Source organism: Phyllobates terribilis, unplaced genomic scaffold, assembly GCF_046119375.1.
Source record: "Phyllobates terribilis strain yellow unplaced genomic scaffold, ASM4611937v1 Scaffold_4__5_contigs__length_816908805, whole genome shotgun sequence".
Classification (NCBI taxonomy): Eukaryota; Metazoa; Chordata; class Amphibia; order Anura; family Dendrobatidae; genus Phyllobates; species Phyllobates terribilis.
The window spans coordinates 712,322,499-712,345,348 of record NW_027362764.1 but is presented as its reverse complement, the minus strand read 5'-3'; the positions used below and the strand labels follow the sequence as shown (position 1 = coordinate 712,345,348).

At 44.2% G+C, this 22,850-nt stretch overlaps 1 protein-coding gene across 2 annotated transcripts in view; it reads left to right on the top strand.

Moving 5' to 3' along the window:
• The window catches only part of NDUFAF6 (NADH:ubiquinone oxidoreductase complex assembly factor 6), a 71,562-nt gene extending 53,420 nt beyond the window's left edge, over positions 1-18,142 (top strand). The window contains exons 8-9 of one of the 2 annotated variants that reach the window (XM_073679655.1): positions 7,600-7,656; positions 17,992-18,142. In XM_073679655.1, the coding sequence (XP_073535756.1) occupies positions 7,600-7,656; positions 17,992-18,120 (186 nt within the window). In that variant the 3' untranslated portion in view covers positions 18,121-18,142. Of the gene's footprint in view, positions 1-2,589; positions 2,632-7,599; positions 7,657-17,991 lie in introns of those variants that run through there. The other variant, XM_073679656.1, reaches the window with a different exon arrangement.
• Positions 18,143-22,850: the final 4,708 nt, after the last annotated feature.

Here is a 22,850-nt window from a genome sequence, read left to right as displayed (position 1 = left end):
GTGATCAGTGTGGGGTCTGACCGCTGGCACCCACACCGATCAGCGGAACGGATAATTAATATCCCCCATGGGCCATGTTTATCCCCTTAACAAAATGCAGCTGCAGGTTGGATGTCCGAACGCCGCTGCATTCATTCTTTTTGGGGCTGCCGTAAAAATCCAAGCGGGCACTCGGCAGCCCAATAGGGAATGAATGGAACGGCAATTGAGAAGTACCGTCTACATAGTAGTAAAGCTGGTTCTACATGGCGACATTGGACACGACCTCCTCTTTAAATATTTATACGTGTCCTGTTAATCATGGCTTCACTCCTCTCCATCCCACCCCTTGTGTCAATCATGATGTCACCCCACCCCCTTCCACACTTTCCTGTCAATCATGTTTTACCTCCCATCCCGGCCCGTTAATTATGATGTTTCCCGTCCCACTAACATGTTAGAAGCCATTAGTTAAACACTATATACAGTAGTGGTCAAATTAATAGCAGTGTGTTCAAAAACATGAGTTAAAGGGGTTGTCTACTACTTTATATGATCCCCCCAATGTATTCCCCCAGGGCCCATAAGTGTTTCTCTAAATACCTTGTGGTGCCTTTTTGTGGTGCGCTATCACTGGCCGCTCACAGGCATCACGTGACCCCGGCTGCAGCAGGGGGTACTCACTTCTGCGTTCTATGGTGGATGATGGGTTGTGGGTGGGGTTACGATAGCGATAGCGCCGCTCAGAGGCGAGAGGCAGAAAAGGCACCGCAAGGTATTTACAAAAACACTTCTGGGCCCCGGGGGGGATACATTGGGGGGGGTTCATTTAAAGTAGTGGACAACTTCTTTAAGCACAAATCTTTATACTAGTTTTTATTTCCATGCATTGGGAACATTGCAGACTGTTTTCTAATTCAAAACATGAAGAGAAATCTATATAATTTTAACTACTTTACAGAAAATAACAAAAAATGAACATTAGACTGTTCAAAAAATAGCAGTGTGTGCATTTGTCTTTACAAACTCACAATATGTACTCTTTTTTTTGATGATTTAGCATTCCTGTGAATCCCTAACCTAATATTTAGTTGTATAACCCACAGCTTCTGGCACCTGTCAACTGTTAGGCTATGTGCCCACGATGCGGAAATGCTCTGGATTTTTTTCCTGAGCTTTTCTGCATCTCCCTGGCAGAAAAAAACGCGTGCGGGTTGGACATGTGGGTTGGACATGCGGGTTGTACATGTGTTTTCCTGCCAGGGACAAGCGGAAGGGAAGCGTTCTTCACATGCATTTCTGCATGCGGGTTGTCAAGCGCTTTCCAAGCGATTTTAGCATCACTTGGAAAGGGCTTGACAACTTGGTCACACTATATAAATCCATGCAAACTGCAACCAGCATGGATTTATATAGGGTGACCGTAAAAGAATGGTAAAAAATAAACATTATACTTACCTTCTGATGGCCCCCGGAGTCTTTATCCGATGCGTCTCGGCTTGCCGGCAGCTCGCGGTAGACTAAAGGACCTGCCGACGTCAGCGGTCGCGTGACCCGTCGTATGACTAAATGACGTCAGCGCAGGTCCTTGAGTCCACCGTGATCTGCCGGAAAGCCGAGACAAAGACACCGGGGGCCATCAGAAGGTAAGTATAATATTTATTTTTTATTTTTATTTTTTTACAGGTTCTATGGTACCCGGGTCCGGAGGAGAGTCTCCTCTTCTCCAGACCCGGGTACCATCTGCACATTGAAATGCATGGATTCCGCATGTACAGATGCAGTGATACGGAATCCATGCGTTCCAATGCAAGTCAATGGTGGTGAAAACGCAGCGCTTCTGCAAACTAATTGGTAGTGCTGCGGATTTTTCCGCAATGATTATCCGCAGCGGAAATTTCCGCAGCATGTGCACAGCACATGCGGATTATCATTGAGGAACATGGTAGACCTTCTACTAAGCGTTTTTTAAGCGTTTCTGCAGCGGAATTGCCGTTGTGGAAACGCTTAAAAAACGCATCGTGGGCACACAGCCTTATTTCAGCCCAGGATGCTTTGACTACATCCCACAGATTTTTGGCATTTCTTGGCTTTGCCTCAGAAACTGCATTTTTGATGTCACCCACAAGCGTTCTATCGGATTAAGGTCCGGGGATTGGGCTGGCCACTCCATAACCTCAATTTTGTTGGACTGGAACCAAGATTTTGCTCATTTACTGCTGTGTTTAGGGTCGTTGTCTTTTTGAAACACCCATTTCAAGGGCATATCCTCTTCAGCGTAAGGCAACATGACCTCTTCAAGTATTTTAATATATATAAACTGGTCCATGATCCCTGGTATGCGGTAAATAGGTCCAGCACCATAGTAAGAGAAACATGCCCATATCATGATGCTTGCACCACCATGCTTCACTGTCTTCAGAGTGTACTGTGGCTTGAATGCAGAGTTTTGGGGTCGTCTGAGGAACTGTCTTGGACCCATAAAGAACAATTTTAATTTCATCAGTCCACAAAATGTTTCTCCATTTCTTTTTAGGCCAGTTGATGTGTTCTTTGGCGAATTGTATCCTCTTCAGTACATGTCCTTTTTTTTTTTTCTTTTTTAAACAGTGGGACTTTGCAGGGACTTCTTGCTAAGAGATTAGCATCACAGAGGCGTCTTCTAACTGTCACTGTACTCACAGGTAACTTGAGACTGTCTTTGATCATCCTGGAGCTCATCATTGGCTGATCCTTTGCCATTCTGGCTATTCTTTGATCCATTTGAATGGTAGTCTTCCGTTCTCTGCAACGTCTCTGTGGTTTTGCTTTCCATTTTAAAGCATTGGAGATCATTTTAGCTGAACAGCCTATCATTGTCTGCATTTTATAAGTTTTATCCTCTCCAATCAACTTTTTAATCAAACTACGCTGTTCTTCTGAACAATGTCTCGAACGACCCATATTTCTCAGGCTTTCAAGGAGAAATGCATGTACAACACATGCTGGCTTCACCCATAAAGGGGTATTCCCATCTCCAAGATCCTATCCCAATATGTAGTACATATAATAATAATAATATTAGCAAATACCTTCAATTAGAAATGTAGTATAGTATTTTTGATTCGCTATGTCTCTTTCCTCATGGGCAGGCATCACAGGACCTTAGGTATCCATATTGGGATAGGATCTTGGAGATGGGAATACCCCTTTAAATAAGGGCCACCTGATTCACGCCTGTTTCTTCACAGAATGATTGACCTCACTAATTGATCTCCACACTGCTATTATTTTGAACACACCCCCTTTCAATTAATAATTCAAATGCACAGACTCAAAAACATGCAGATCATGAATGCGGAGTCTGGTGGTTTTCTTAGAATCTACTGCACCAACTGGTAAATTGTTTGACATGTGGTGATATAATTTATACTAAAAACAGTGATTAATCTGGTTAGTCATTTCGGACTGCTATTATTTTGAACACTACTGTACTTCTGTAGTGCCACGTACGTTTGTGTATCTGTCTTTTTTTTCTGAAGAAGTGAATTGATACCCTGAAATGCATTGTATTGAAGACATTAAAGTCTCCTCTTTGTTTTTTAAAGTGCTGGATCCTGGAATTTTATTTTTATCCTATGGTTATTTGATCCTTTTTTTTTTTTAATAACGTATCTGCTGCTTTAACAAATGCATACATATTTCTGCATTCCAAGATATTGTGTCTTTTCATATTAATATGCACAAGAGCCTTATTATGTACTAGATGGTGGCCCGATTCTAACGCATCGGGTATTCTAGAATATGTATGCGGCCGACGGGGCTCAATCAGCAAAGAGGGGTTTAAATTTGGCGCCAATACTGCTAATTGGTCGTGGTCGCCGGCCGCAACTAATCAGCAGAGCGGGGTTTAAATTTGGCGCCAATACTGCTGATTGGTCGCGGCCGGCGACCGCTACAAATGAGCAGAGCGGTGTTTAAATTTGGCGCCAATACTGCTAATTGGTCGTGGTCGCCGGCCGCAACTAATCAGCAGAGCGGGGTTTAAATTTGGCGCCAATACTGCTGATTGGTCGCGGCCGGCGACCGCTACCAATGAGCAGAGCGGTGTTTACATTTGGTGCCAATACTGCTGATTGGTCGCGGCCGGCGACCGCTACCAATGAGCAGAGCGGTGTTTAAATTTGGCGCAAATAATGCTGATTAGTCGCGGCTGCGGTTACTGAGAACGGGGAGTGGCGTTGATGTGCGGGCACTTTCGGTGTGAGTAGCCGGGAGATGAACGGCTAGCGCCGGTCATCTCCCGGCTGCATCGCCGCTGACTTCCATGCGGCTACCGTCGGGAGATCAGCGGCTAGTGCCGCTGATCTCCCGACGGTGGCCTGCGTGTTTAAAATCCGGCGCCAATTCGCAGACGTGCTGCGGCAGTCGCTGATTGATCGCGGCCGGCTGGGCGCGACCAATCACAGAAGCAGGTTTTAAATTTTGCGCCAATTTCGCTGATTAGTCGGTGCCGCGTCCAATCCGCACAGCGGTGTTTAAATTTGGCGCCAAGTACGCTGATTGGTCGCGGGCAGCGGCCGCGACCAAGCTGCACAGCGGTGTTTAAACTTGCCGACAATATCTCTGATTGGTCGCGGCCGGCGGCCAATCAGTGTAGTATTAGTGAGGACCGGGGAGCGGCGCTGCCTGTGCGGGTACTTCCGCTGTGAGCAGCTGGGAGATGAGCGGCTGCTAGCAGCAGAAGCATCCCGACCGGCGGCGCCGCATCCCGGTCCTCCGTTCACACTTGCTGTCGGGAGATCAGCGGGCCAAGCCGCTGATCTCCCGACGTTAGCCGCATGGAGGTCAGCGGCGCCGCCGGTCGGGGTAGTTCTGCTGCTAGCGCCGCTCATCTCCCGGCTGCATCGCCGCTGACCTCCGTGCGGCAGATGAGCCGCTAACGGCCGCCATCTTTTTTCTGAAATCCCGCGTCGCTGATTGGCCGCGGCTGGACCAGTGAGCGACGCGGGATTTCCTGGACAGACAGCGGCCGGACCAATGAGCGACGCGGGATTTCCTGGACAGACAGCGGCCGGACCAATGAGTGACGCAGGATTTCCTGGACAGACAGCGGCCGGACCAATGAGCGACGCAGGATTTCCTGGACAGAGAAAGACAGACAGACAGACAGATGGGATAAGACAATTATATATATAGATGGAGACCTTGGGGACCCTTTTTAGGACATACTGTGTCCTGGGTTGATCTAGCCATAGATGACTAAGCTACTGGGACCAGTGATCACCATTTACAAGGAGCTTCTGACCCTTGTATAGCTTTGCAATCCTATTTGATCACAGCACAAAAGAGTTTAACCATATCGGTCATGGAGCAGATGCGGATGAGTTCTACAGACGGCACCTGCTCTGTCAGCAGCAATTGGAGCTAGCTTGGATTGCTGCTGTTTAACCATTTCTCTGTCAATCTTTGAAATTTGCCTATAAGTGGTGCAATCCTGCTGGGGCGTACTTCACTGCCCCTCAACCTTTCTGTGCGGAGTGGTTGCAGGGTGCAAATGCGTTGTCCTTGCAGCTGAAGGCCGCTTTAGATGGCTTCTTGGTGCTCTTGTTGGGCTTTATAGAAGACCGATTTTTTACTATATGCTGCAATTCTAAAGTAGTGCAATATATACAACCCCTGGCAAAAATTATGGAATCACCGGGCTCTGAGGATGTTCATTCAGTTGTTTAATGTTGTTGAAAAAAAGCAGATCACAGACATGGCACAAAACTAAAGTCATTTCAAATGGCAACTTTAGGGCTTTAAGAAACACTAAAAGAAATCAAGATTAAAAATGTGGTACTCAGTAAGGGTTATTTTTTTTCAGACCAAGCAGAGGGAAAAAATTATGGAATCACTCAATTCTGAGGAAAAAATGATGGAATCATGAAAAACAAACACACAAAAGAACACTCCAATACATCACTAGTATTTTGTTGCACCACCTCTGGCTTTAATAACAGCTTGCAGTCTCTGAGGCTGTAGTACAAGTGATCAAACGATCATAGGATCAAGAACCACCCAAAAAAAGGGTTATATTGTAAAGGCTTGTAAAATCAATCAACTTTGCAATTTGCCCTCATTAAAAATCCTCTCCATTCTCAGAAACGGTGTGATATTTTTTTTTATTTTTATAGTTTTCTGTTTATAGCCTAGGTTTCTGGATACCTCTGCAGTCTATCAGCGGTGGCCAGTCTCCTACACAGCTTGTAGGTGTTGCTCTGGATCTGGCCATATTCAGTGCTCCTGTGCTCCGCCGATGCTGCAGTGGTAAAGCAGCCTTTGCTTGCCACATAGGAGAGCACACAGTTCCTACCAATGACTCAATAATGTCAATCATCAGGAACACACAGCCCCTTGGGAAGCAGGTAGTCAGGGGCAGTGGAGCGGTGCGCTCCTGAAGACAGAATATGGGACAAACCATTCAATGGGTTAAAGTGAGCTGTTTTGTGCCGCCGCTGATCTCACCGGCACATGGGCAGTGCCTACAAAATCAATATGATGGTAATGAATGTGAGGAGGTGGCGACTGTCAGTGGCCCATGATGTACATTATCTCAGAGTGCGGAGGAGATTAATCTGTGACTGTACTTATACACCAGTCACCCATCTGAGATCATTATAATAGTGCGACAATGTATAGCCTGTGCCCACACTCACTGACAGCCAGAAAAGATATTAACAAGGCTGAGAAATGGCGAAACAAAAAATTTCATTGAATAAACTGCATTTGCTGAAGTCGGAGAAACCTTCTATTATGTAACTTCTGCCGCCCTTCAGTGAACGATGAGCCTGAACGTTCTAGAAGTTAATTGTTTTCCGCGTGAAATGACATCCGATGATAAGAAACCCATGTGTTGATTATGAATTCTATATCTCCTCCAGCAGATTCATGAATCAATAACGTATTAAACTCCCTGCAATGAGATCTCCCATTATTAAGTAATTTCTTCTGACTCTAAAATATGCAATGTCAGCAAAATGAGTCAAGATAAATGAGCCTGCCCTGAAAATGCCTCGTTCTGGTAGAAGAGTGATCATTCAGATTGGAGAGGTTATCACGGGATGAGATTAGAATGTGCGCGCCCCCATCCAGAGTCTCCAATGGAGAGTCACTGATGTTTTGGTCGCTCTTCAGAATATATACAGTGTTAGGAGTACTTCGGCCTGTTGCAGAGCTTCTTCCTCTCTTTTGTTTCTGTTCTGCGTGTGGCATTTACGGTATTTATTAGCTGATGCTGGAGAGTTTGTGACTATTTTCTATTGTCCTGAGGCTGGGGCTACACCTTTACACAAATAAAAGATCGCCCTTTGCCGCTACTACAGGTGAATCGGGTCACATTGCGACCCACAAGTTTCGAAAAATCCAAGTGGTTCTGACTTTTTTGCAATCTGTGTCGTGCGGTACCCTGCAGGTCGCAGTGAGACCCCATTCACCTGTTTTGCACAGGAATGTAACCGTGGCATACCGCAATCTTTGGCTGCGTGACCTGCGTTAAGTCCATAGTCACAGTGTAGGCCCAGCCCATATTACATTTGTGACCGCAGCACCAGAAGACAATTAACCTTGTACTTACCATTTTTTTTTTCTGTTCTCCAGGCTCGATCTTTCCAGAAAAAAGTTAATGTAGCTGCTTTTCCTGCCTTCACTGTCACAGTAAGTATTTGAATTGCTATTTTTCTTATTTTACTATTACTTTACTTTTAGAAATATTAAATGTTATCTGTCAGGTCCCTTTAAGCTCACCCAACTGCCACCAATAGGTTATATAACCCTATTGCTTCATTTTAATACAGCCCTTTATGTCCTGAGCAAACATTCACATGCGTGATAAAAAACAATTTTAATATACAGCTCATCATATGCAAATTAGGTAGGGGTAGTCCATGTGGATATTGCTTTTCCATGACTTGTCCGCTTCTCATGCCCCCTGTGCTTGATTGACATCATCCCCATTGGCCGCATCATGTCCGGAATGGCATCGCTATACCTGTGTTTTTTTAAGCCCTGGTGCAGCACGAGAGAAGTCCTGGAGGTGGGAGGTTCAGATTATATAGGTCATTACTGGAACAGAGAGCACAAGTAGGGTGGTAGACTGAGGTGCAGGGATGTGCAGAACTGTGTAGAGCTTTGTGGGTGAAAGTGATAAGTTTACATTGTATTCTGATGGGCAACCAGTGCAATGGCTGGCACAAGGTAGAGGCATTGGTGTAGCGGCTGGTAAAAAATATGACCCTGGGTGCAGCATTCAGGATAGATTGGAGAGGGGAATGTTTAGCAAGAGGGAGACCATTTTCATAGAGAGTTGCAGTAGTCCAGACAAGAATCAATCAGAGTAACAGTTTTTACATAGTCAAAGGTGAGAAAGTGGTGGATGCTTGAGATGTTTTCGAGGTTCAGGTGATGTGAGCGAGCGAGTGATTAGCTATAGGGAGTGAAGGAAAGATATGAGTCAAATATAATCCCAAGACATCAGGTGTGCTGCTTGGGAGTTATGTGAGAACCATACAAAAAGTGGCAATATCAGCTATAGGTAGGCTAGTAGAGGGAGGAAGCACAAGGAGTTCAGTTTTGGAGAGATTCCGTTTAAGATAGAGGGAGGACATGATGTTAGAGACAGAGTACAGACCTAGTACTTATCACTTATTCTATGGATTGGTGATTGCTTATTAAAACTGTAATACCCCTTTTCCACACCCCTGCTGCCTTATGTTTATATCCTCAGTATGTAACTGGTGATATTGCATGCATCATCCATCCACTCTGATGGCATCACTGTGGCCAGTGATTGGCACCGCAGGCTGAGAATATAACCCAGACATGGTGGAGACCAAGTCACCATTGGTGCAAACCGATCATGTCATTTGGCTTTTTTTTCCCCTTAAAAGAAACCAAAATATTTATGCATTATAAACCTTTTTCTATTTAAAACTATTGCCCACTTATATTCTGTACCATTTTCCAGTTTTCTTACACAGTCAACACAATTATTATTATTTTTTCATTCTCGTTGCTTTGCCTCCAGAGTCATGTGTTTATGTAAATTCACTTTGTTTAGAATTCTTCTGTGCAGAGCTGTGTCTCCATGGTTACAGACTACAAGCAAGTCTTATGTAGTCAGATTCTGCAGTCTTCTGTTACTGCTTTCCCCCTCCCATTTTTACTTTACAGTCTGTAGGTTAGAAGGTCAGATAAACCGGAATAACTCGGCTACAGGATTACACTCTACAGGGTTTATTTGTTTGTGATTTGTAACTATGGTGACACATACAGTGGGGGAAATAAGTATTTGATCCCTTGCTGTTTTTGTAAGTTTGCCCACTGACAAAGACATGAACAGTCTATAATTTTAAGGGCAGGTTAATTTTAACATTGAGAGATAGAATATCCAAAAAAAAATCAAGAAAATCACATTGTATAAATTAGATATTTTTTTTGCATTTTGCAGTGACAAATAAGTATTTGAACTCTCTGGCAAACAACACTTAATACTTGTAGTGAATGGAGTACATACTACCGCGCTCACAGACGTCAAAGATAAATGTCTGAAAGAATCTATGAACACCAAACATATGTCAGGAGTAATTTGAGGCTCTCTGGCCGCTCTGAGGCTCTCTGAGCAGTGACGTCACCCTAACCACTCTCCCCTCCCTGTGTGCGGCATCAGCTAGCGGCGTAGCTTCCGGCCGGGGCACGCCGCAGGTCAAGCGCCAGCTGAAGATTCACGGCAAGGGGCATCTCTCGGAGGATGCTCCCATTACAGACCTTTTCACTGCCAGGCATTATACGGGGATTCCAGGACCCTGCACAATATAGGAGGACAAAGCAAACTACACAGGTACTTTAACCATTGTGCTATCCACTGCATTGGTTGATATGTAGTGTCTAATTGGATGGTTTTATCAGTTGTCTTTGTGATCCCTATAGCAGCACAATAGGGGATTGCTGGTGCAGGGATTTTTATTTTTATTTTTCCATTTTATTATTGACACTATTGTAGGTAGGTCTATTACGGCATTAGCCGGATTACTCCTGAAATATGTTTACCCTGGTGTTCTATATTCTTTCAGACATTTATCTTTGACGTCTGCGAGCGCGGAAGTATATACTCCATTCACTACATTTATTCCCACAGGCTGGTGATCACACGAAACCTTCTCTACTACCAGCAGCTGCATTTCTTCTAGCAATCGTATAGCGAGAGTGGGTGGTGATTTTTAATTATTTAACACTTAATACTTGGTGACAAAACCCTTGTTGGCAAGCACAGCAGTCAGACATTTTTTGTAGTTGATGATGAGGTTTGCGCACATGTTGGGAGGAATTTTGGTCCACTCCTCTTTGCAGATCATCTCTAAATCATTAAGATTTTGAGGCTGTTGCTAGGCAACTCGGAGCTTCAACTCTCTCCATAAGTTTTCTATGGGATTAAGATCTGGAGACTGGCTAGGCCACTCCATGACCTTACTGTGCTTTTTTTGAGCCACTCCTTTGTTGCCTTGGCTGTATGGTTTGGGTCATTGTCTTGCTGGAAGACCGAGCCATGACCCATCTTAATGGTCTTACAGAGGAAAGGAGGTTGTTGGCCAAAATCTCACGATACATGACCCCATCCATCTTCCCTTCAGTACGGTGCAGCCGTCATGTCCCCTTTGCAGAAAAGCACCCCCAAAGTATGTTTCCCCCACCATGCTTCACGGTTGGGACGATGTTCTTAGGGTTGTACTCATCCTTCTCATTTCTCCAAACACGGCAAGTTGAGTTAATGCCAAAGAGCTCAATTTTTGTCTCATCTGACCACAGCACCTTCTCCCAATAACTCACAGAATCATCCAGGTGTTAATTGGCAAACTTTAGATGGGTCTGCACATATGCCTTCTTGAGCAGGGGGACCTTGTGGGCACTGCAGGATTTTAAATCTTTAAGGCGTAATGTGTTACCAATGGTTTTTTTGGTGACTGTGGTCCCAGCTGCCTTGAGATCATTAACAAGTTCCCCCCGTGTAGTTTTAGGCTGATTTCTCACCTTCCTCATGATCAAGGATACCCCACAAGGTGAGATTTTGCATGGTGCCCCAGATCGTTGTCGATTGACAGTCATTTTGCATTTCTTCCATTTTCTTACTATTGCACCAACAGTTGTCTCTTTCTCACCCAGCGTCTTACTTATGGTTTTGTAGCCCATTCCAGCTACATCCTTAGAAAGCTCTTTGGTCTTGCCCATGTTGTAGAGGTTAGAGGCTTACTGATTAATTGAGTCTGTGGACAGGAGTCTTTTATACAGGTGACTATGTAAGACAGCTGTCTTTAATGCAAGTAACGAGTTGATTAGGAGCGTCTAACTGAGCTGTAGGAGCTAGAACTCGTAATGGTTTGTAGGGGATCAAATACTTATTTTCCCCTTCTCCCATGACAGCACCACCTGAGAGAGGGTTCCGCCCACCAAGGACAGGAACCTACTGAATAAAAAGGCGGTACCTCACTTCCGCATCAGTTTTGGTTCCTGTCCTTGATGGGAGCCTCTCTAGGTGGTGCCTCGAGTACCTGATCATGGGGTCTGGAGCGTGGAACCCGGGATCGGTGCGGCCTGGAGGCCGCGAAGAAGCAGCAGATGGGCCCTCTGTTGTCAGCCCCATCTTGCTGGCACCTGGGTCTGCGTGTGGGGGCAGGCGCCTTCCGGGGTCCTCTCCCGCGTGCGCCGGATCCTGCAGCTGGTGCTGTGCATGCACGGAGGTCTGTGGCTGAGCGCGCCAGCAGGCAGGCCTTCGGGGTCTGCGCACGTGCAGGAACACGTCGCGCCCTTTGACGTAGCACGCTGGAAGTCCGGGCTGCACACACGCGGGGTAGTGTCGCGCCCTGGCACGAGTGTATCGGAAGCCCGTGTCTGCGCATGCGCGGGGTGCGATTCTGCATGATGCATCCCTGTTCGTAAGCGCGCCGGGAGCCGCTGGGTCTGCGCACGCGCAGGAGGGATCCTGCGGCGAAGTGCGCCAGCTGGCTGGTGTAAATAAATAAAAAAATAAAAGGGGGAGAGAGCCTGCAGTCACCTGGGCAGCAGGTGTCACCGCCACAGCAGGAAGAACAGCAGCAGCCACAGCCGCCTAAGCAGTGTAAGCAGCTCAAGCTTGAATGTAAGACAACCTGGGCAACGGGAGTCTTCCCATCATCAGAGCCACAGCAGTGGGGGCTGTACGAGCACCGGCAAAATCGGTCAGAAAAAATCATCTCGAGAGTCTACCTCTGCCATATGGGGATCGTTCATTTGAACGGCAACCACCGTCTCCGGTGCCCTAATCTGAACAGAAGTGTGGTGAATGATCTACATGGAAGTTCACCTTTAGTAATGTGCTCTTCTCTGTTTTTTCTCTTTTCGTTTCTTTCTGGTTGGTAGAAACCTAAAAAGAGTAGTTCTAAAAATAACAATGAAGAATGTGCGTTATGTGAAATTAGCCTTCCCAGCTCCTACGCTAAGAACCTTTGCTCTGATTGTATCCAGAAAACTATAGCTGAGGAGTCCCCTAGCTTTTCTATGGATCTAAAAACCTTAATCCAGATGGAAGTCAGGGATTCCTTAAAGAATTTGACTTCACGTAAGAAGAGAAAGCAGAGATGGGTTACCTCTGACTCAGAAGAATCAGTAGAATCCCGTATCGCAAAAGAATCCCTTTCCCCCTCTGACCTCTCGTCATCGTCTTCATCAGAATCTTCGGATGATGATGGAGGGGGTAGACCATGTTTTTCAGTTGACAATACAAAATTATTAGTCAAGGCTATTAGAGTAACCATGGGTATTGCCGATGCCAAGGCTCCCAGAACGGTTCAGGATATCATGTTAGGGGGCCTGGATCAGAAGAAGAGACGCACATTCCCAGTCAATGAGAGGATCAAGACTCCTATAGATAGGGAGTGGAAAAAGCCAGAAAGGAAGGGCCAGCTGCCTTCTTCTAAGCGGAGGTACCCTTTTGAAGAGGAGGACGCGGCTAAGTGGGACAAAACCCAAATTGATGTGGCCATCTCGAAATCCTCGAAAAGATCCACACTGCCTTTTGAGGATTTGGGAGCCATCAAAGATCCGCTCGATAAAAAGGCGGAGTCTTTTCTAAAACAGGCCTGGGAGTCCTCGGCGGGGGCTCTGAAACCAGCAGTGGCGGCCACCTGCTCCGCCAGGTCTATGATGATCTGGCTACAGCAATTAGAGGACCAGATTAAAGGGAATGTCCCTAGGGATAAGATTCTGTCGAGTCTTCCTCTTATGCAGGGGGCAGCTGCATTTCTTGCGGATGCATCGGCAGATTGTTAGGCTGGCTGCCAGGTCAGCTAACCTTTCCAATGCAGCCCGTAGGGCGTTATGGCTCAAGATCTGGCCAGGAGATGTGCAGTCTAAATCAAAGCTCTGCTCAATCCCTTGTGAAGGAGACTTTCTTTTTGGAAAAGCCTTAGATGACATCCTGGATAAGGCCGCGGACAAGAAACACGGGTTTCCTAGTGTATCTGTTCCCCGGTATAAGACCTCCTTTCGGAAAAGGAAATATAATCAGAGCTAATTTTTCCAAGACCAAGGTAGTTGGAGAGACAAGAAGCCAAATAATAGAGGCTTCATGTTCGGGGGTCCATTCTCCGAGAGTAAAAAAGCCCCTAAGAGACGGGCCTCCCCAGGTAGGAGGAAGGTTGTCCCACTTCCTTCCCGCCTGGGAAAAGATCTCATCCAGCACTTGGATTTTAGGAATAATCGGAAAGGTGCTGCAGTTGGAATTCAAAACCATTCCCAGAGACACCATCAGGATTTCAGGCCCCAGAGGCCTAAGAGAACAGTTGAGCCTACAGCAGGAAGTACTCACTCTGGTCGAGAAGGGGGTTTTAGTAGAAACACCAGTACCCGAGCAAGGGAGAGGGTTTTACTCAACTCTCTTCCTAATAAAGAAACCGGATGGCTCCTTCAGAACCATTGTCAACTTGAAAAAGCTGAACGACCATTTAACTTACAGGCCATTCAAGATGGAGTCAATAAAATCGGCTATAAAGATGTTGTTTCCAGATTGTTACATGTGCGTCCTCGATTTTAAGGACGCCTACTACCATGTCCCAATCTTTCCTGCACACCAACAGTATCTGAGGTTAGCTGTACATTTCGGCAAGCACATAAAGCATTTTCAGTTTGCAGCTCTTCCCTTTGGCATCTCCATGGCTCCAAGGGTTTTCACAAAGATTATCCTGGAAGTCATGGCACATCTAAGGGAGAAGGATATTCTAGTCATTCCTTACCTGGACGATTTTTTGGTGGTGGACAGATCTACAGAACTCTGTGCACTGGCTCTGGCAGAAGTCATGGCGAGTCTAAATGGTTTGGGATGGATCCTAAATTTAGAAAAATCGAAACTGGAACCAAAGAAAGTTCAGTCCTTTTTGGGCCTCATTCTAGACTCAGAGAACCAGACTTGTCTTCTACCAGAGGACAAGAAATTAAGGATCAATTCCCTCATCTCATGCGTAAACAGCAATCCATCCATGACCTTGAGAAATGTGAATGTCTCTATTGGGTACGATGACATCCTGTATCCCAGCAGTACAGTGGGCCCAGTTTCATTCCAGATGCCTACAGCAGGAGATCCTGACAGCAGACAAACAGCTCAGAGGTCACCTGGATGGAAGAATATCTCTTTCAAGTTCGGTAATCAACTCACTGGATTGGTGGATGAATGCGGTAAATCTGTCTCTGGGGGTTCCTAGGTCATTCCAGGTAACAGATACGATTACAACAGATGCAAGTGTAGAAGGCTAGGTGTTAGAACCCTCCTGTTAGTTTTTTCTATCTTGTGTTTTGCGGTCACGTGACCATCTGCCTATATATTCCAGCTCTGCCCTTCTGGCTTTGCTGGACTTCAGTGTTGTTTGACTGTCTTGCTAGCCTGGTGCTTCGGTGCCTATCTCTGTCAGTTCGCTTGGTCCTCTGGGACCTCTAGTACATTTTTGTCAGTTTGTCTTTTGTGTTCTACAACAACTTCTGTTTAGGAGGTGTCCCATTTTTGTCCCAGTCCTTAGTTCTTTTAGGGACCCCTCCCTTAATTCTATAGGTCTTAGTTCAGACTAGCCGAGGACGAAGGCGGGTCTGTTCACTAGGAACAGGCAGCCCGCTACATCGTAGGGATTCAGCTTAGTCTTACTGTAGGGACAGCTTTCCCCATCTTTCCTTAGTTCTTGTTGCAGATCATAACACTGGGGAGCTCACCAGAGAGACCATTCAATACAGGGCCTCTGGTCAGACAGCTAGACGGGTCTCTCCTCTAACATGAGGGAGCTGTTGGCAGTCAGAAACGCAGTAGTAGAGTTCAGTTCTCAACTTCGGGGTCAACACATCCGGATAATCTCAGACAACCGAACAACAGTCGCCAGGTGGGAACAAGATCCCTTCCTCAGATGTTAGTAACAGAACAGATCCTTCATTTTGTGGAGAATCATCTATTTACGCTCTCGGCGCTGCATATAAGAGGAGAAGAGAACGTAAGAGCCGATTTTCTAAGTCGTCACATTTTAAAACGCGGAAAATGGGAATTGAATCCAGCGATATTCCAGCAGATTGTCGACCGATGGGGGCAACCTCAGATAGATCTCTTTGCGAACAAACGCAATCGGAAAACCAAAGTCTTTTGCTCCCTAAGTCCAAAGGAGAAGCCTTTTGCTGTGGACGCGCTGCAAATTCCCTGGAACTTTACCCTGGCCTATGCATTTCTCCCTCTAATACTGATTCCTACTATCCTGAGGAAGATCCGAGAAGAACAGACGAGGGTTATATTGATCGCCCCATTTTGGCCCAAGAGACCATGGTTCACTTGGATGAAGAGGATGTCCCAAATGGAACCTTGGGTCCTTCCAGACACCCCAGATCTCCTCAGGCAGGGCCCAGTCTTCTATCCCCAGAGATCGGGCCTGCATTTGACGGCCTGGTCACTACTAATACAGGAGGCGTTTTCTCCAGGTCTAGTCGCTACTCTACTGGCAAGTAGGAAGCCGGTGACTACTAGGATCTATGGCAGAACCTGGGCTAAATTTCTGTCCACTTCGGGTCAGTCCGCTAAAGGGAGGGTTCCTATTGGGGCCATCCTGGAGCTCCTTCAGAAGGGCTTAATCATGGGGTTAGCCACCAGTACCCTTAAGGTACAAGTATCCGCTCTGGGGGCACTATATAATTGCGACTTGGCAGCAAATAGGTGGGATCACTAGATTCATTAGAGCTTGCAGTAGATCTAGACCCCTCCCTACTCCAAGGATGCCTCCATGGGACCTTAATCTGGTTCTGGTCTCCCTTTGAGCCCTTAGAGAAGGTTCCGGAAAAAGTTCTCACCTTAGAAACAGTCATGCTGGTAGCACTGTCAGCCCGTAGGGTTAGTGATCTGCACTTGCTATCAGTAAACCATCCGTTCACTCAAGTATCTATAGATAGAGTAACCTTAAGGCCAGGCCCGGCCTATCTTCCAAAAGTAGCCTCCAAATTCCATAGGACACAAGTAATTACTCTCCCTTCTTTCTATCCTGATCCTAGAAATTCAGAGGAACAAAGGCTTCACACTCTAGATGTAAAGAGGGAATTAGTCCGGTATTTGGAGGTGACGAAGGCCTGGAGGAAAAGTGATGCCTTATTCATCTCATTTCAGGGGGCTAGGAAGGGGCTTAAGGTTATGAGGGGGACCATAGGTAGGTGGGTCAGGGACACCATTGGTTTAGCGTACTCCTCTAGCAATCTGCCAGTTCCAGAGAACCTGAAGGCCCACTCCACCAGGGCTGTAGCTGCTTCCTGGGCTGAGAAGGCGGATGTGCCCATCGACATCATATGTAAGGCGGCAACTTGGTCATCCCCCTCTACATTCTACAAGCATTACCGTCTTGACCTTTCCTCTTCTACTAATCTGTCCTTTGGGAGAAAGGTGTTGCAAGCGGTGATCCCTCCCTCTGGTGTCTGATCTCTCTAAATCTCTCAGGTGGTGCTGTCATGGGAGAAGGGGAAAAGATCCTAGTTACTTACCGGTAACGGGATTTTACAGAGCCCATGACAGCACCCTATTAATTTCCTCCCCTCTATCACTTATGGTGTGCACTTCTAAGGGTGTTTTATAAAGAAATGTTTTGGTGGTAGTTGTGTACTAACCTATTTTTCGGAAGCTCTCTCATGCTCTGAAACAAAAACTGATGCGGAAGAGACTGATGCGGTACGCCTTTTTATTGAGTAGGTTCCTGTCCATGGTGGGCCGATACCCTCTCTCAGGTGGTGCTGTCATGGGCTCTGTAAAATCCGGTAAGTAACTAGGATCTTTCTCACTGCAAAATGCAAAAAAATTATCTAATTTATACAATGTGATTTTCTTGATTTTTTTGGGGGGGGGATATTCTATCTCACAATGTTAAAATTAACCTACCCTTAAAAATATAGACTGTTCATGTCTTTGTCAGTGGGCAAACTTACAAAAACAGCAAGGGATCAAATACTTATTTCACCCACTGTATGTCTTCTTAGGAGCTGCAGACACAATGCAGTAGGATTTTATTAATCAAGATTATTTGCTTTATTTTAGATACTCTAGAGTGATAATATTCATTATAAAAGCATCTGTAGCATTTCCTCTAGTTTTTTTTTTTATTGTTGCCTGACATTGAATAAATTACAGACTCCAAATCTGTGAATCATTTTTATAATCTCTTGTCAGGGGTGGATAATTACACAGAGATGAGTGGTGCTAACTACATGCTTCTCGTCTCTTCCTGCAGCCAAGGTCTGTCGCTGATGTTGTCAGGAAGTTGTCCTTTGCCACCCACTAACTGGCATATAGTCATCCAACTCTCCTTAAAAAGAGGTTCATCAGCAGCTGCAATGTATAATATATAGTGCTTTGCCTGAGCTGCTGCAGAACATCATATGGGGGCAGTATATAGTCCTTTATATCTCCAATCTAGCCAGGGCATTGGGTATCTACTAATGAATGAAATTTGTCAAATCTTCCAGGTTCCCTTGGACGGGTATTTGAAAAGGCTCCGGAAGTTGGACTTCAATATATTTCATCCGAGCTTACAAAGGCGCGATCCCTGGCTGCCATTGTCTTTATATATTCAGTCCTGGAGGAAAATTTATTAAAATTATATATTTTTCTATAAAATTTGCCTTTTATTTATTGAAAAAAAGAGTTTCTTTTCCTCCGCTATAAGGATTACATTGCCGTGGATGGTGCTGCTCTGGAATCTGATCACACATCAGCTGTATTGTTCAGCAGTGCATTACCTCCTCCCTCTGTTCTGGTGGCTTTGTGTACTGTTCGTACATAAAGGGGTTATACAACCCTCTTACTAGTAAGATTGCTCGCTAATAGATGCACTTTGTAGGCATCATGCATGCACCCTATTCTAACTAATAGCTTGATAGCCATTGTTATGGGAGACATTTGCCCCATCGCCCAGACTTTACAGATATTATATATATGTATGAATGTGACCTAACTGTGGTTAAAGGGAACCTGCCACATGCTGACCAAACCATTGACTGTGCGAATCAGAAGCCGTCTCCTGCTGCAACATTTTAGACTTAAATATATTCAAAAGCACCTACGGGAACTAGGTGACTAGTCCGAATCCAAAAGTTATGTCCCTGCTGACTTCTCCCTGTCTGTCCAGCTAAATGGAAAAGTCTTTTCTAAAGATGAGTGGACCCATGGAAGTTCGGGTTCTGGTACCCGACCCAAACTTTATTCCAAAGTTCGGTTGGGGTACCAGAACTATACCCAAACCCTATTGAAAACAATGGGGACCTGAACTTAGGCTCTGGAAAAGAAAATCACTCTCGCCCTCTCTTTCTCGCGCTAGGAATACTTAAAGGAGAAAAAAGTTATGCAAACACAAGGATCACCATAAATATATAAAATATACAAATTTATTGATAACACACCAAAACAAAAACATTAAAATCACTAAAAGGCACAAAAAAGGGCCATAACAATATAAGAGACCACAACACTATAGTATTGGAGTCTAAACCATCTGTCTGTGACAAAACGTGCAAAAAAGCCAATAGAAGATACAATACAATATTAAAGAAACCTGATGAGAGCAATAAAAGTTTAAGCTGTGTGTGGTCAATAGTTCAAGCTACCAGATTCAGATCAATAGTGCATTCAAAATTGGTATTAGTGCATTTTAGATTCGAGCAAAGACAAGTATATCAATAATATAAGCTATATGAAACTAGTATAATAATGAAGCACTAGTGTGTGCACCACAATGTAGTTTAAAGTATTACCTAGCGCTCTCTCTCTCGCGCTCTTTTGCTCTCCAATGGACTTCTTCCGGAACTCCGAACATTGCAACGGACTTCTGGGGAAAGTCCATGTTCGGCATTTTGCACCGGACACTAAGTCTCTGGAACGAATGCCGAACTTTTAAGATCAAGTTCGATCATCTCTAGTATTTCCCTATGTGTATGTTTCCTTTGTCCCCACAGTGGAAACCGACCACTGATTAATGCGGTCTGTATTTCTGACAGCATGGCTTGTGACAGGTTTCCTTTAATGAAAGACGACCATTAACGACATGGTTAAGGCTGAGAGTCTGGGAGATATATAACTACTCATGTACATTTGCAACTTTTATTCTTATTCTATCTCAATGGGTCTTGGCTGCCTTTGACTTGGGCTCTAGCAAGCAAAGACTGATGATTGGCAATCTAAGAGAGGCAAAATTTTGAACCACTTTGAGTTTCAGGGGCACATGCCTGGCACCACATCTCCGATATCACCACATTTGTACCTCATATACCACAAGAAAATTAGGTAGAAGCGCAGGCTATCTATATTTTATGGTGGAACCCTCAGTTTGGCTGCCATTGCCTGTTGGCGCGGTGCCCTCAGCATGGTTGGCACTCCATATCTGGACCGTTCAAAACAGTTGTGCAGTGAAAAAGATGTGGCTCCTAGTACTACATATGGACTCCTCCCTCACAAACCTCCGGACCATTAATCAGTGGTGCAAACTGATTTCAGCCTAAACAGAGATGCTTGTCATTCCAGCTTATAAAGTGATGACATATCGCCAGGCTTAGCCATTTGACCGGAGAGGGACTGACCTGTGGGACTTCCACGGGCCCTCAGAATGACGTCTTGTATCTTCTCCTTGCACGGTAGCACTCAAGGCCATTGCTGTAGTCTTCTGCACAGCTGGGTTGGTAAAGATTAGTTGTGCAAGGAAAACATGGTGCATTCATACATCCGTTGAACATGATCGTGCTGTATACGTTTTTTCCTCGGACAGCACACAGATATTGGGATCATGCACTCAACCGTTTTGCATCAGACAAGTGCTATCCGAGATTTCGATGGATAACACTCGTACCTATGATATTCTATGGAGCTGTGCACATGTCTGATTTTTTGTCCTTGGACCAAGAAAAAAATTTCAGCATGAACGATTTGCCTCCAAGAATTGGATGACACTTGCGCATTCAAGTCTATGAGTTTGTGAAAAAAATCTGACCACATTTAGATGACATCCAAGTGTGGTCCAGTTTTCATGGACTGACAAAATGGAGAAGGAGAAACTTTTAAAAAATGGACCCGTGTCTCCGGTCTGTGAGACTGAGAGCATGTCCGGTTCTCATCAGTTTTCAGATCTGACTCTGCCTTGTAAAAGGGATGAAAAATGGGAGATTTTCGATGAAGGTAAACAGTCACCTCTCTGATCAGTGTCTGGGGGCTGTGGTTGGTGCGGCCCAAAAAGTTGATCATTAACAGATTAAGAAACTTACGGTCTCCATGGATGAAGTTTACGTCTTTACTAAAAATAATGTCGGCTATATTGGTCACTGATATTTTTTAGGGAAATATCAGATATATATTTTTGTACATTTTGAGCTGTTTGGTTAGAATTCTCACTTTAACAGATTAAAATAAACAATTGAGATGGGAAAATTTACATTTTTCATTTAGTTGCATAATAATTCTGCACAATAATAGTTGGCCAATAATTCTGCACATATAAATATTCTCCTAAGGAAGACAAAACCTCACTTTTATTTTCTTAAATATTCAGGATTATTAACCTTTTGGATTGACTGACAACGCTGGAGTTGTTCAATAATAAAATCAATCATCAAAAATACAAATTGTGTAAAATAAAAATGTCACGGTCTTTTCTTTCAGCTTTCTTGCTCCATTTTCATCCACACAAAACTAATGCCAGTCTAACATGGGATTTATGGCATCATGGTATTCTGTCCGTACAGCAATTGTCACGCAATTAAACATTTCCAAGATTTCCAACATTCGCAATTGTCACATGAGAATTTCACATTTCCAAGAATAAACATAATAATACAGGAGAAAGAATTCAGGAATATTACGTATCCTGCCCACATGTGTCCTTCAAGATGAAACCCTCCAGTACAGCCAAGGTTGCCGAAGGCATCAAAGGACGTCAAGATTGCCGGTCTTCATAAAGCCGCGACCATAAGCCGGCTCCGTTATCATAAAGGCAGGGACTGAATTTAATGGTGGTGTCTGGTATATCGAGAAGAAAGTTTATTGAACTCTTGTTTTAGGATCTTTTATGTGTACATAGCCTTAAGGTATGTTCACACAGAGTTTTTTGATGAGGATTTTAAAGAGGATCCACTCCAAAAAAAAATGCATCAAAAACCACTTGAAATAACCTTTTAATGTGGATTTTGGAGCAGATCTGCTTCAAAATCCGCATTAAAAAAAACAACGAACCTATCCTAAGCCTCATTCAAACGTCTGTTTTTCACAGATAGAACCCATGCCTGTGACGGTCTATGGAGCCATCTTAATGTCTGATTTTTTTTTTTGGACCGAGTGGTTCTCTAATGTCAGAGACATTTCCGATTTTGATTTGAAGCTTGGATCACAATTAGCAATACAAGTCAAAGGGTCCGTGAAAAAAACAGACCACATTCAGATGCCATCCCCAATTTTCACACAATGTTAGAATGGAGAAGGTGGAGACATTTTATTTTTTTTTTAATTTCTCCACGTACGAGAAAATCGGATGACACTCAGACCACACTCTGATCAAAATAATCAGTCCGATTTTCTCGTACCTGGACAAATCGGATGTCTGAATGAATCCTCAGGGGAATAAAAATGGAATTCATTAATTGACTTATAATTGGGGTCAGGTTTCCATCATGGCACTCATCATTGTACCGGAAAAAAATAGTGCTGCATGCTATGTTATGTTACAATAAAAATTACAGAGTCTGCGATGCAGTCTCAACGCGATGTGAACCTGCAGCCTTATGTTATTTATCACTTTACATCCAATACGGCAGTGGTAAACTGGCGAAATACATATTATATATATATATATATATATATACACACACATACATACATATATATATATATATATATATATATATATATATATATATATATATACAGTACAGACCAAAAGTTTGGACACACCTTCTCATTTAAAGATTTGTCTGTATTTTCATGACTATGAAAATTGTACATTCACACTGAAGGCATCAAAACTATGAATTAACACATGTGGAATTATATACTTAACAAAAAAGTGTGAAACAACTGAAAATATGTCTTATATTCTAGGTTCTTCAAAGTAGCCACCTTTTACTTTTTTTGAAATATTGTTCAAATTATTACTTAGTGAGTCAAAAATGTATAATAAATATTTACTTTCATTTAGAATTTTTTTTTTTTAAAACAAGAAAGGAAGAGGGGGGGTTGGAATGGGGAAGAACTTTGGGATACAGAGTCTCAGGCGAGCAAGACGTGTATGATAGAATTAGATGTCATGTCAAGTTCAGTAAAAACATCAGATTAAGTTTGTCAAGGGAAG